This window comes from Poecilia formosa, unplaced genomic scaffold (assembly GCF_000485575.1).
Source record: "Poecilia formosa unplaced genomic scaffold, Poecilia_formosa-5.1.2 Scaffold341, whole genome shotgun sequence".
Classification (NCBI taxonomy): Eukaryota; Metazoa; Chordata; class Actinopteri; order Cyprinodontiformes; family Poeciliidae; genus Poecilia; species Poecilia formosa.
Window position 1 is genome coordinate 332,909 of NW_006800280.1, and position 15,019 is coordinate 347,927.

General features: G+C 38.0%; 1 protein-coding gene across 1 annotated transcript; it reads right to left on the reverse strand.

Moving 5' to 3' along the window:
• Window positions 1-1,099: 1,099 nt before the first annotated feature.
• On the reverse strand, window positions 1,100-12,529 carry LOC103153151 (E3 ubiquitin-protein ligase TRIM21). The gene is made up of 15 exons (XM_016661737.1): window positions 12,367-12,529; window positions 10,711-10,749; window positions 10,411-10,638; window positions 8,844-9,055; window positions 8,647-8,728; window positions 8,481-8,554; window positions 8,307-8,394; window positions 8,148-8,236; window positions 6,057-6,146; window positions 5,515-5,604; window positions 5,326-5,429; window positions 4,949-5,057; window positions 4,687-4,831; window positions 4,036-4,062; window positions 1,100-2,459 (listed from the first exon to the last, which is right to left on the reverse strand). The coding sequence occupies exons 3-15, from the start codon at window positions 10,607-10,609 to the stop codon at window positions 1,924-1,926; spliced, it is 1,845 nt and encodes a 614-aa protein (XP_016517223.1). The 5' UTR covers window positions 10,610-10,638; window positions 10,711-10,749; window positions 12,367-12,529; the 3' UTR covers window positions 1,100-1,923.
• Window positions 12,530-15,019: the final 2,490 nt, after the last annotated feature.

The window sequence follows — 15,019 nt, forward strand, 5'->3', positions numbered from 1 at the left end:
TTGCATTTCTTTGAGCAATGAAGTTTTATTGTCACAACCACCATTATATCTGATCAACAGAAAGCCAAAACCCAACATGTTATCAACGAATGGGTGACCAAAATTGTAGGAAAAACAAGGAAAAAGTGAATTGAATAATATTCTGCAACATAGGCAATCAAAAAAAGTAACAAAGCAAAGCATTTTTAATTGATTTTAAAATACAAACAGTGCATTTATATTGTTTTCCCTTTTATCTACATCACAGTCATATTCCACAACCTTAAATAAGATTACAAGAAACAATTCCCAAGTATAGTCTTCATCTTTAAAAAAAAAAAAATCAGATTAAGACATTCATACATTCATATTGTTTCAAGTATTCCAGTTAAGATGTTGCATATTTCTTAAGTTGCTGTTGAAATGTTTTTGGCAAGTGTCAGTTTTGGAAAAAAACAAACAACGAAGGTCTGTTAAAATAAGTAGCCAGCGGTCCCTCTCATAGTTGGGTTTCTCAACGCAAAATGCCTCTTTGGTGTTCTGCTTTTTCTAAAGTTAGAGATTACAAGGGCATTAAACAAGATAATATCAGCTGGCTAATTAGCTTAGCTATCTGCTTAGGTAGCTAGTCTCACAAGACAAAAAGTGGGATTTTTGACTCTGTATTCTGACGCGAACGCAGCTCCTGAGCTGCGTTCGCAAACTGTCGACAGCAATTGACAGTCTACATTTTCACTGTCTCACAACTCACGAGAGTCAAAATCTGTCGAATGCGGAATCCCAGGAGGGGAGAGTGGAGGTGCGGGCGGGCGGGAGTTGTTAACGACTCTACTTAGCATACAAATAGCCTAGCATAATGCAAAGGCGCTTCAGCAGACCCACGTGGATTCTCAGTCATTGACTGAAAAACAATGACATCAGAGTTCATCATTGACATGTGATTGGTTGGTTGATGTGCGCTTATGTCTTTATAAATAAACCCCGCCCCAATCATTAATATTTTTAATGCTGCATTTTAAAAAATCTATATAAAAAATGAATGCTGTATTAAAATATATTCATTTGATATTGCTTATATGCAACATGTTCATATATGAGGAACATAAATGAGGCACAGAAGTTTTTTTTCTTTATTTCATTTTATTTTTTTTTTACTGTTTGCACACACAATAAGACATAAATGCTTGTCCATTTCTGGATTATCTGGCAGTGTTTTTTTGTAATATTTTTTGTAATATTCCTATTTCATCTGTAGTTTTTTTTATTTTTTATTTCCAACTTTAACTTTTACAAGGTGCTACTTCACCTTCCTCACCATTACTAACCGTTTTTGATGAGTGGACATATTTGAATCCAAGAAAACGGGTCTTGATTGTATCTTGGAGAGAAATGTTTAGTAGCCTTCTACTAGTTGTGTAAGTTGTTTAGTTGGTGCTTTAAGCAACCAGAGAAAACTTAAGTCAGTCTGGCACTTTCGAAGGAATCCAGTCTTACATTTCGCCTTATATAAGAATTACAGAAGGGGAAATGTTGACTTGATGCCAGTAATCGACCTTCACCTAGTCTTTGTTGAACCTTGTTTGTCACAGTTGGGGGTTTTAAAATTGTTCCAGTCTGGTTTGACTACAGAGATGTTCGGTCAGTAGTTACGTTCTTGTAGCCGTTTCCTGACGTATAAAGATCAACACACATCTGCCTTACTTGAATTGCATGTTTCAAATTTTGAAGAGTGGCTGAGCCACTGAGCATAACATGATTTTTACAATCTGGTGAAACAGGATGTCATGGATATTTATTTGAAAAAATAGACTTGTAGATCAACTTAAAAAAATAAAGAATATATTAAAATTGTTACCACACGTGTGACACCAGTGATTATTACGTGGTATTTTTCGAAAGGTTTTTATGGTGAGAATATCTACAACTCAAGATAATGGCATGCTTTTAGACAACAGATATAATCAGTGGATCAACATTTTTATCATTCATTTTAGGATGCGGACTGAAATAAGGTAAAATGTCATCATTGAACAGACACTCGGTGAACGAGAAAATGTGCGACTTGTTCATCACATCATAAAACGACACGACGCCTTCCTCATAGTCAACGAACACTCCGACTTTTTGGGGTTTCTCGCTCAGCGGGAGGCTTGTGGGGGGAACTGTCAGGGCTGCGTACTTCCTGTCTTTGAAATGCACGGCCACCCAATAACCGTTGTCTGTGTTGACCTTGAGCACCCCTTTGCGGTTTGCGCTCCGCCGTGCCACACCAAGATCCCAGCCACTTTTGTTTTTCACCTCTACTTCCCAGTACGCCCTGCCGCGGTTCAGGCAATTGATCCCGAGGACGCTGCCAAACGTGTCGAACCTCTCCGGATCGTCAGGAGCTTTTGGCTTCTCTCCTCCGTCTCTCACTCTCTTACCATCGTTGGACAGGACAAGGCAATGGTGGGCCGTGGCTGAGTCCAGCTTTACATCCACTGTGGTCAGACAGAAAACAGTGGGAGAATTAAAGGTTTGACAAGAGTCACGATGTGTTTAAGAACCAAAATAAGACAAGGATGGGAGAAGCATGATGAAAAGATTGTAAAGGTAAAGGGGGGTCAAGAAACAACTAGATTGGCAACAAGAGCAATGGGCACAGACTGAGAAATAACAGAACATGCTTAGTACTTGAATGCTTTAAAGTTGAGCTGATTAGCTCAATGTGCCAAAGACGTGAAGGGAATATGACTGAAAAACTGATGGAGTCTGAATAATAGATACAGAACGAAGAAAACACACGTAGGGCAGGGAATGAGGCCTGAATTTGGTTTTCACTTTTCTCTGATTTTCTCTTCACCAAATCACATGTAGCTTATGATATGGCCATTAAATTTCCACACTGGGTCAGGTTGCCTTAGATCAGTGGTTCCCAAACTTTTTCTTCTGTGCCCCCCCAAGTGGTTCCCAAACATTTTCTGCGCCCCCCCTATGGATTACAAATGGCTGTCTGGTTGAAACGACGCGTGTGACGGGGGAAGGGGGCATCAACTTTTTTGGGGGCAAAATGAATGTACGTAGCTGAAAACAGACACCAACATCGGTAGCCTACAAGGTACTTGTTAAGCTTAAGGTTCTGTATTGATGTTAGTTAGTCATCTTTTAGCTAACATTACCTGCATCTAACAGCTTTACTCAACTCAGTCGGTTAGTTTGGAGGGAAAAACTGTGAAAAGTTCTTTGCGTTTTGCTGGTTTGCTGCTGTGATTCTAACACAAACCTACGTAGCTCCACACAGCAGCAGCAGGTCTCCTTCACAGGTGGAAACCCAGCGCGAGCGTCGTAGCGCTCATGTTGCGTTTAAAGGCGGCTCGGAAAAACAGGTTACAGCATGTTAACAACAGATTAAACAGTTTTAACTGCTGATAAAAGTGACAGAGGACACAAATATGGGAAGTGCGGAAGCCTCTACTGTATCAAATTGACATAGGAATAACAGAGAGTTGGTCATTCTAAGGTAAAAACCCAGATCATACAGTGTTCATGTTTTTTTGTTTTTTTTTCCATCCAGACAGCTTCCCGCGCCCCCCCTGCAATGACACGGCGCCCCCACTAGAGGGCGCACCCCACAGTTTGGGAACCTCTGCCTTAGATAATCTTTTTCCTCTTGTAAATGTGCATACTTCTGAAAAATTAGCACATTAGAAAAACACGATTTAGCATCTTTCTAACTTTGAAAATGGCATATGTTGTGTCGTTGATAGGTGGTGGATATCAACATGACTAAATTTAGTGCTTTAGGATTAGTTTCAGCTACTTCCCACGTTATCATAGGATGTTAGTGGAGCTAATGTATAGGAATAGTGTTTCAGTGTTAGCACAGCTAACTTCTTGTCAGCAGTGCCCACCACTGAGCAAGCATTTTCATGAAAATTGCATTTGCTATGTTCGTCTTTGTTTGATGCTCAACAATAAATTTTTAATTGAGACAAGAGCAAAAACAGAAGAAATCCAAAAGTACATTATTGAAGCAGAGTATGTTACAATTTACATATACGTTTTGGGTATACACACCTGCGAAGGTTGTAATCCTTTTGAGCTCTGTGGAAAAGGAACAAAATGTGGGTAAAACAACAACAACAAAAACGAAAAAAACATATTGTGGGTTTATTCAGATCAGCTCTGTTTAGTGAGCTATAATGAAACCGAACTCCGGCAAATAAGTTCGGTTCACACCTCTATAAGCAAATGTCCAGTTTGTTTAGAGAGGTGTGAATGTGTAATCAAACGCTGCTGCTAACCAAGAAAACAAAGTCTGACGTGGTTCCAATGCACATATGAGTGCTAAGCGGATGATAGCACAAGGCATTCTAGTTACAGCCAATAGAAACACGGAAGTATTGTGCTAGTGGTTTTTTCCAAACAGCAAAAGAGAAATCCTACAACCACTAAAATCAGGTCCATTTTTGTTTGCATTTCGTGAAAAAGGAAATTGCGTCCAGTGTCTTCTTCAGAGGTTTTCATGTAATTTCCTTCAGTAGTTCTTGGAGCAGTGTGTAATTTAACAGGTTTTTCAAAGGGTTCGATTGGTTTGATACAATGCGGTGTGAAAGAGAACTGCACCAGTTGGAAATGTAACAAATGCTGTTTTTACACCTGATACTCTGGTAGACTTGCTTGGACTGACGACCAAAATGGCGTCATTTTAGAAAAACAAAGATTTACCGAGGGAAGAGAGGTTTTCCAGACGCCACTGGATGTCTTTCATCATGGTAGATGTTGTTGCTTTCAGGGTACCAAAGGAGAAGGAAGTGTCGACTTTTAGATCTTTAATCTCCTTGGAGCCATCCAGGTTTGAAGGTGGAAAGGCCTGTGTGTTGCAAAGGAGGGAGTAAAGAAGGAGGAGAGTTAAAGAAACAGAAACTTTTTTTCTTGTTTTGCTAAAATTATATTAAAAAAAGGGCGTGAAGGTGGAGGGACCCCTTACCTGCAAGTCTTGGCTTCTGTCCAGTTTATCAATGGAGTCTCTGAGTCTATCAATTTCTCCTTGCAGCTTCTGCAGGAGATTCTGTTCGTCTCTTTTTACCTTTCGCCTCCTAAGAACAGAACACACAAGGCTTTTAGTTTGAGTAAAACTCCATTAACTCGCTGTCATTTCAAGTATGCACAACATTTAATCAAATCCCCATATTGTTAGTTTGTACGCATTTCAGTGGCAAAGGAAGACACGATGGCTTAGGAAAATAAAGCTCCAGCATCGTAGCATGTGTTGTTAGATATGTCCACTTACACGTCACAATGGGAAACTTTGTAAAGCATTTATAAGGATGTTTTAAAACTGTTACTGAGATCAACATGGCTGACCTCTTCTCGATTGGCTCGAGAGCTTTCTTCCGAGCGTCTTCCACAACTTTCATCACCTCTGAGAAGACGCTGTGTATCTGCATCCATTCATCATCCAAACTGCCCTGAAAACAGGGATGGGAATATCCAGTAGGTATATCTGATAAATCCAAAATCAGGACCAACATGGCGGCAGCGTCTGCAGCTCACCTTGCAGCTTTTCACGGCTGATCTGACTTCAGTCATCTTCTGCTCTCGGATGTGAATTTTCTGCTGTAACAGGACCTTCATCCTGTCTTGCTGTGCATTGACAGAAGGTGAAAGTAGGATGTAGAAATTTATTAAGGGCTTAGTATGATAGAAACGGGGGAGATTCACAAAGCAGTGCAAACTACTCTACCATGTGAAATGGGTTTGCTCCTGCTTTACAAAGCAGTTTGCACTAAACACATTTGTGAAATTTTCTGCAGTCATTTCCTGCTAATTGTAACCAAAATGAGTACAAATATTCCTATTTCATCTACAATTTGCATGCTAAATATGAATTCCATCTTTTAAGTAAAATCTACAGTTTTAAGAAAAATATGTTCTGGCACCTCTGGGCACCATGGACATGTTGTCTTATTTAGAGGGACTTGATGTATCTCATCGAGAGCTGATCTTACTGTGACCAAAATTGCTTTAAAATTCCAACTAAGTAAAATCTGGAAACGAAAGCTTGGGTCACAGATATCATAGAAAAAATGTTTTACCTGCAGCAGCCTTTCAGCTCCTCTTTCTGTCTTCTTTACAGTAACTGCATCCTTATGTGTGTTTGTTTCAATTTCTGAGTCTGAGTCTGCCTGTAGAAGGGAAAAAAGGCCAACATAAAACAATTAAAACAACATAAAACAATTTAAAATAAAAAATCTGATGTTTATTGATTATTGAAAGGACAGAATTACAGTAAAAAAAACAAAAAAACAATAGCCCATATTGTAAGTAAAAATTCAGAGGTTTACAGATGTGACCAGCTCTGTCGAGCTTTACATCAACACAGTTTATGAAAATCTGGAGGCGAAGTTTTAACTTTTACTTTCTAGAAGTGCACATTTTTTTCCGTCTTTCAGATGTAATGAAATGTCTGTCACATTTCTTATAATAATTTTCACTGTGTTTGTAAAACACTGCGTTTCCTTGATGGCTGCTGTGCCATTTTCTCTCTTGCTCTCGGTGAAGGTGGACGCTTTTTTCCTCTGCTCCCTCCCTGCCCTTGTCTGCCCTGCTTGCTCTGTTTTTGTCCTGTCTTTTTCTATATTTTTGGAGCCTTTCTTTGCACATCATCCAAATATACAAATTATGGATCTGGTCAACCGATCTCTCAATGCAATTGATCAAATTTTCGACGAGAAGTCTGGGCACAGGAGAGCCCTCTTGTCCTGCGGGGACACACCCGGCGGGATTCACCCTGGATTTATTCATGATAACAGGATCTCTGCTGTTTGGAGCTTGTGGATTCCTGGATTATCAGCAAATTTGTGACGGACTTGGCCGATCTAGCAAACACTCAGACTGTTGGTGTGGACACAGATGAGGACTCTAAAACTCACTAACGAGTTGGAATCGATCTTGGAGAAGCTGCTAGTTTCGGTTCAGTGGAACAACCAAACTAATTTGGATAATTGGGAACTGAGATGTATCGGAGAGACTTAAGGGAAGATTGAAATTTATAATTTTCCCAACCTAAGAGATTCTGTTTCTGAATTGGCTTTCCCATGTCGCCTTGGAAGGGCTCCATATTTCCAATCTCCTTGAAGATATGTAAACATAACGCTCTTTCCCACCTCACCCCCTCCTGTTTCCATGGAGCTGTGGAGCTGAACGCTCCCAAGGACGTTCCTCGATAACAACACCTCTATCGGACTTGCCAGGAGCCTCAGCCACCTGGTTTCATGGCCCTTTAACGTCACCACCTTCACTCATGTCTCTGTTTTGCCCATTGTTTTGTCTGAATGTTGCCATTTGCCCTAATGTGTCCTTTCCTCTTTTTTGTTTTAGTTTGTTAGAAACGGTGGAGTACTCACTATTTAACCCAGAAAATGATTATTTTAGTTTATCAGCAATATTAGAAATTGTGGAGTACGCACTATTTAGTTCAATATTATACAGCCCAGAAATGGAATCAGAATTAGAATTAGAATAACTATGAACTTAGAATCCAGAAATCCTTAACAGGAACATCACTGCTTAGTTTATATTACTTTTAACCCATAAAAGGATTTAGTTATCTTTCTTCTTTTTGTCTTTCCTATGATTTGTTATTTTTGTTTGTATTTCCTTTTAATTTAATAAAGCACTTTGAATTGCCTTGTTGCTGAAAATGTGCTATATAAATAAAATTGCCTTACCTTACCTTCTATTCACTCATATTATTCGGACACCTTAAATATAATCTGGTGCAAAAGTCCAGCTGTTCTGAGTTTCATGGGACCAAATAAAACACATTTTTCTATTTTTATTTGCAAAAAATGTCAGCAAACCTTCCGTCCTTTTTCTTCCCCTTCATTGTGGTCAGGATTGAGCTACAAATGGGTGAAGGACAGCACCATCTAGTGGTGGTAATACGGCGTAGATTTTGGGTCATTCTATATTAGGACCCAAAATAAGGGCCATTACCTCAGTAGGCTTAGGTTATTTTATGGTTAGAAGACATCATGTCAAAGAAACAGCTTTAAAATTTGAATGCAAAGGTATTTTATGTTTTGATGGTTTTGTTGGTCATTATATTTTAGGAGAAGTACACCACATTCAGAATCATTATGACTTCAAACATTACTCTTAACTTCATAGGAAAGTTACTGTACCATAAGACAAGCAGAAGAAAAGTCAAGCCTTCTGCAGGCGTTGTCCGAGGATAGAAAACCATGACGGAAAGGTTGTGGAGTCTGAAAAACTACAAAGGACAAACATTACTCACACCAAATGTCGCTAAACATATTTAACATGGTGTTTATGAAACTTACTTGATGAGTCGGACTCTGTTAGCAGGATGCGTGATGATGGAGAGCTCATCAGATCTGTTGACAGTGATGATGCATCTGTCTCTGTCTGCTGAAAAAAAAGTATTCAGAATACATTTTTAAGGACACAGTTTCACCCAGAAAAACCAAAACACTTAAACTGAAAACTTCCTGTACCTGGGAGCCAAATGGAATCGTGGTAGTATTCAAGGTTGGAACCATTTGTTGAGAATCCTGCTCAGTTTTGACCACTGTAGGAGGAGAAAGACCGTTGGCCAGTATTAATTAAAGCAGCTTATTTCATTTTCCATCTGGTGACATTATGATCGTGCCAGTCCTCTACCTCGTTGGTTCATGTCCTGTGTTAGTTTTTGAGTGAGCCCATAATTCAGTTGGGTGGGGAGGTTTGGAGATATGAACAGTTTCTGTCAGAGAGAAGTAAAATATGTTTTAGCTTCTTAACTCCCACATTTACCAGTCAATGATTGGTTGAATTCATTCACATGTTTGTGTGTCAATAGTATCTGGATTTAATTATACCTCCTCCTTTACTGGAGTGTTCAGAATTGACCAGTTGTCCATTTGATAAGGTTGCTCCAACATGTTGCTCCGGAAGTTCTGGTTACTCTCTGGGATCCTTAGTCCTTTTGGTGTGCATCCCATCATCCCCTGGTGAGTTCTCAGTCCATGGTAAGTGGTTACTTTGGACCAGCCACAGTGGCAAACCTGCAGCTCCTCAAATCCTGAAGAGTCTTATCGAGACACAACAAAAATAATAATCTCTTTTAATAAACAAAGCGTTAGTTAATGAAAATCTTTTCAGCAAACAATTCAAGACATCATGTCAAAGAAACATGGTCAAGGTCTGAGGAAATTTGCAAATTTCCTCAGACCTTGAGAAGATACAGCAGAAAATAACTTTTGGACGTGGACAATGATTAGTTGATTTGTTGACATGAAATGTTAAAAGTGTCCAGGACAGCACCCCCAAAATTTCTGACACACTTCAGGACCCGATGGAGACAGTTTGTTCCCCATTATCTAATAGCAAGCTAAGTACCGACTGTCCTGATTGACATCGTAGCTGTGTGCCAAATCTGTTTCTTTTGGTTGAGACACAATAAGATCAAAGGAATATGATGGATCATTTTATGTGCATGAAGTCTCGTCTCAAAACAGAGCAGTGGACTTTTGAGCCATGGGGATTTTCTTCACACGTTGCCTATCTAATTTTCTTTTACATTTTGGCAGGTCGAGTTAAGCTGTCATGTTCCAATAGAGTTCCATTCCCCTGACGAGGTACGCAATGATGGTTGATAATGTATTAGCAGTAGAAAACTATTGAAAATGATGACTCTGAAATGATAATCTGATTCTACACCTAACCAAAAGTCTGGCCTTGTTTCTTCGTTCTTCTTTAAGATCTAGAATACCAAAAACTGGGATGAGTTTTTCTTGGCGAAACAGACATATCTTTGATTTTTGCAAAACACAAAGTGAGTTAATTTTACTATAAACACAGATTAGTTGCAGTTAAACCCAAAATTATCCATATCCCAGCTCTAGGCATGTGGATTTAATATTTTCATTCAACCACAAATTTGTTTCTTATTGGACAGGAAATAAAAGTTAATAGAAATAGTAAAATAAAGTTTGGGTTTTGACAAATCGAAATATATTTACATGCTTTTCAAATAAAAATGAAATTCAATGTTAAAAATAATTTCCAACCTCAATAATCAATGAATAAATCTTTATTGACAATACAGCAGTCAAACCCTTTTTATAACTGCTGACAAGCGTTACTCCTGTGCTTTGACTATTTTAGTAAGTTCCAAAACTTTTATTTCAAAGCCCTCCAAGCCAAAACCCCAATCTTTTGCTGGGCTGTGGTTGTTACACTACAACATTTTAAAAAAATATGTTCTTCTGAGGAACTATTGGTCTTCATTTAAAACTTCCAAAAATTACCACAATCAAGAACAAAAAGTGTGCCTGTGCAAGCTTAAGCAGATAAAATGATCATTGCTAAATTATGGAAATAGTAACAGATTATTGAACAAGTTGAACATGAAGAACTGTTTCAGCTCTAAAATAAAACGCTCACCAAACTTCATAGGAGTCTTGAAGATATCGACTGAAGTGATTAGTCTTGGTTGGATATAACTTCGTGGAAAGTAGCTAACTAGTTTGTTCTCCGGGATGTGCATTCCCTTCGGGGTGCATCCCATTTTCCCCTGGTGAGTTCTCAGGCCCTGGTAGGTGGTACATTTGGACCAGCCGCAGTGGCAAACCTGGAGACTCATGTCTGACAGGGTGTGATCTGAGGTCTAGCCTGAGTGAAACAGAAATAACATCAGTTCTTTTCAGTCACTTGTGAGACCAGCTGCACCGAACCATTATTTACCTTCTCTGTTGGGTCTGTGGATCGTCTTTCCTGAAGTTCCTGTTAAAGAACAATGAGTAAATATATTATTAAATATAATTTTCTTTAAAAGAGCATTTTATTATTTCAATTCATTCTTTTGTAACTGAATTATTTCATGGAACATTTAATTATTTGCATATTTCATAATTTCATAACATTTAATTATTTATTGATGTAATTAATTTTATGATGCACTTGACATTAATGGGAGATTAATAGGAGATTTACACATATGTATTTTAAGGTATATTTATTTAATTTTGCTTTTTGCTGCCTCTCACCCTCCATATAAAAACGCGTGATTTGTCTCCCTCTGGTGGTACTGATTGTGTTATACAGCTCGGAGCCTTAGACTAAAACTTGTTGCAGATAGTGCTCATTTAAACACAAACTGTAAGAATAAAAAACTACTTTAAAGAAATACTAAAAGACAATGTATGAGTATACTAAACCTTATAAAGATCACTGAGGTGAAGTAGAGTGTAGAATCAGACAAATCTGTATCTTTTACTTTGTAGCACTTTGAAATTTGCTTATCAAATATAAATGAATTTATTTACATCTACAAATAATTCATTAATAGAATTTTGTATTATTATTATTATTATTATTATTATTATTATTATAAAGATACAAACTGAAATTTTTCGTATGTTGGGTAACCCGGATCACAACTTTACAAAACATTTCAAAGGAACACATGTAGAACATTTTCTCATGGCTAATATTTGAGCTTGCATAATGAACTGGATCATCATTATGAAAAGATAAACCGCTTTCAGCTGCTCCATGTTTATCAAGGGCCTGAACCACACAGGTGTTTGCATAGCCAGGTAAATAAATAGGCCACCCAACTGCTGGATACATTTCACTGAACATCCCGGCTCTGTCCAGATGAGGGCGCTGATTCATTCACATTTTGCCACGGATGTTTTCATTTCATGTGGGCTGTCATTGGTGGCCCATTTCCTTCCAAAATCGTCGTGATACAGTTTATTATTTAACAGTAACAGGTGCATGCGTCTGCACGCCGCACTTTTCAGATTTTAGTGTGTGAAATGTTTTGAAAATGATGTACAATTTTCCTTCCACGGAGAGTCCTGCAAAGTTATAACTTGGGGGAATAAAAGAAACATTAAATAAACAGAGACTCGATAGCCGAAACGGTCAGTCCAGTTAACACGAAGCACATAATCACACCCTGGCTGGACTTTGAAACGGCCAGAGAGATTTATTGTTTCTGTTTTCTGCATCTGATTTGTTTAAGTCGGAAAGCAGAAACTGTGCTACTGACGTTTCCCAAGCTGCAGACACGCCTCACTTGCTAAATTGGAGTTTTGTTTTCCACCTAAGCACAAAGACACATTTTACCCCGCTTCTTTTTTCTTCTTTTGCAGTCATATTTCTTTTCTTCCCTCTGAAAGCATGACAACACTGCTGAAACTTTTCCTTTACTACTACGCAGGATGTTATCATCATTTAAACATTTGCGATTTTTGTAGTTATTTTATTTTTACTCTTCGCTGCCTGGAAAGTATTCTTAAAGTTTGACCAGCATAATGCTAAACGACTAACTTACATTTTGTTCACTCTGACAGACTTCAGTGAAAGCCAGTTGGAAGTGCAGACACGTACCTGACGCTGCCTCACGTCGCTGCGCCTCCGTCTGATCTGATGGTCAGTCCTCCTCTCCTGCTTTGACTGCTGAAAGCTTTCGGTTTCATTTCAGCCAAAAGAGAGCCGGAAATATCAGAAAGGTATAGGCAGCATCTGTTGTTTTTACAAGGCTGTTCGGATGTTGTTAAGGTTTTAGCCGCTTGACTAAATGCATTCCACATACTTTTGCTAAAAAAAAAAGCGGTGCTGGTATTAATCACGATTTATCACTGCTTCAACTATGAACACTTTAACAAAATATTTGCCTCAAACCAAAAATGTCTGAAAATTCTCAGTTTTAGAGATTTTTATGTTCAGGAAGTGTTAAATGGATTCACTTTGCTTACGTTCATTTAGAAACCTCTCCTTTCATATGACAGTGAGGTGACAGTCGCCTTGACCTCATCGTGCATGTGAAATTTCCAGCTTTAAGATTTTTGAAACTCAGAAAATGTCCAAAATCGATTTTGGGGGGACCATTTCTGACTTTTGAAACTCAGAAATGTCCATGTTTTTTTCTAGAATATTTCTGAGATAAATCTAAAAACAGCCTTGTTTTTTCTAAAAACATCGAGTTTTTTCCGCAGAACTTTACTCCAATTTTCTCTATCTTCAACGGCCCTAATAACATTGGCTGTTCTTCAGATGATCAAATAAACTACCGAAGACAACCTGAGTAATAAATATAAAATGTGGTTTTGAAACGATTTTTATTCAGAGTGAAGGATACAGTGGTGTATTAAATTGTAATGCACCACTGTATAACAATTTGTATTGTATTATTATAATAAAATTGTATTAAAAAGGGAGAAAAGGGTCACGGCCCCTTCTTGGGAAAAATGTTTTCAGTAATATATTTTTCAGGAGTTGCCACTGAAAGGATACAAAGAAGCCATTTAAACATTGAGCACAAATATATCTTCAAGCCCCTATAAGGTAAAAAGTAACTAAATATACATCAACTACTAAAATAAAAACACTGGACAAGAGTTAGTTTTACAAACTTTAATATAAAACCATGTCATGTATAAGAACATACATGTGATCTTAAAGCCTTAAAAAGTGCAGCAACAGGAAGTCAGGTTATGTTTCTGGTAGAAAAAAACAATGGGAAAACTGCAAAGAAACAACGGGAAGCAAACAAGTAACATTTTTATAATGTGACAAAACATGGAGCAGCTCTAGGAACTGGAATACCTTTAGTAAGACATATAACCTTCAACACTGTGAGAAAAAAAGTTTTAACAGTCGAAATGTTCTAAACATTCATAGAAAGTAATGTTGTTCAGCATTCACCCTAATGTTCTGAAAGGCTTCTCCTTTGGTCAAAAACTAAAAAAAAAAAACTAAAAAAACTTTTGGTGCTTATTTCTTAAATAGTTTTAACAATCGCTAACTTCTTGTTTGAGTTAGGATGCTTTTTATTTTGGAGGGACAATTTACTGTTTAACAGTTGGTGCAAAGACTCCAAAGACACATTGAGTTGTAAAGATTTTTAAATGTTTTAAACATTGTGTGACTTAAACTGTGCATTTTTTTTGATTGTGTGCAAAACTAAAGTTATTTGAAGTCGTAAACATTATTTTAATTTAATATTGGTTATTTCCAATATACTTAGAACAACAACCGTCTTCAGAAATGCAGTCGAAACCTTAACAATGCCTACATGGATAATTATAAAACTGATAATGGTGCAGGTGACCATGATAATGTTGAAATCGCCATAGTAACTAATCCGCTACCACTCTTGTGAAACTGAATCGAGGCTTCTGAAACATTCAGAAAGTTTCAACTTCAACCATCTTCCTGGTTTTGTGAAGCAGCCCACTGATCATCAGTAAAACTCTTCTGTAACACCAAGTAAACAACTTGACATAAGAATGAAAAAAAAAAAAAACAACACCACCACCACGCAGGATGGCTCCTCCAAAAAAAAAAAAAAAAAAACAACAACGCCGGCTGCAGCATGGCACCACAGAACAACGAAAAACAAAAAAAAAAGCTGCTCTTGTTGTTGTTTGTTACCTAAGCATTCTTCTTGCGGTCTGATATGCCCAGACAATAACCCATCTGGTTCCTAGCAACTCCCTCTCTCAGTTGGAACAGGAAGCAGCTCAACCTGAGTGTCAGTGTTTCGGTTCAACTCCCAAAGTCAGACCATTCCTGCATGTGTGTACACGCTGACGCCTCTCAGCTCCTAATCTCTGTTGAGCCTCTGTATAAGTACCTAAAACCCACACAACCCATTTGTTTGCTTATTTTACTCAATTAAAAGCATCAGAAGTTGCATTAACTCCCATTCAAACCAGCAGGGGAGTTGGGAAGCTGTCAAATACCTACACAGCGATGATCTCTGCACTGTTTTCAATTGTACATTTGCTACAACGTGTCTGTGAACACATGCTGCACCTTGATCACAGAAAGCAGCTGAAACACTCTTCATTCAATTTTACGATGTTCAAAGGAGACTTTTAAATTTACGAGACAGAACAATTTAGTAACCTTTGTCGGTATCCAATGAACAAGGACCACAGTAAAGTATGCTGTGAGTCAAACCATCAACAAGGCATATCAAAGCACAGTGTAAGCGTGCTAATGTTAGCTTAGCCTAGCAGCACAATGCATTTTTTTT

Bases quoted from the DNA above. Each gene is read 5' to 3' on its own strand.
- LOC103153151 (XM_016661737.1), bottom strand. From the start codon at position 10,609: ATGAGTCTCCAGGTTTGCCACTGCGGCTGGTCCAAATGTACCACCTAC. The intron at 8,729-8,843 runs GTATAATTAAAT...TCTCTCTGACAG, and splicing joins ACACTCCAGTAAAGGAGGAG to AAACTGTTCATATCTCCAAA. The intron at 4,063-4,686 runs GTAAATCTTTGT...CCTTTTCCACAG, and splicing joins GGAAAACCTCTCTTCCCTCG to AGCTCAAAAGGATTACAACC.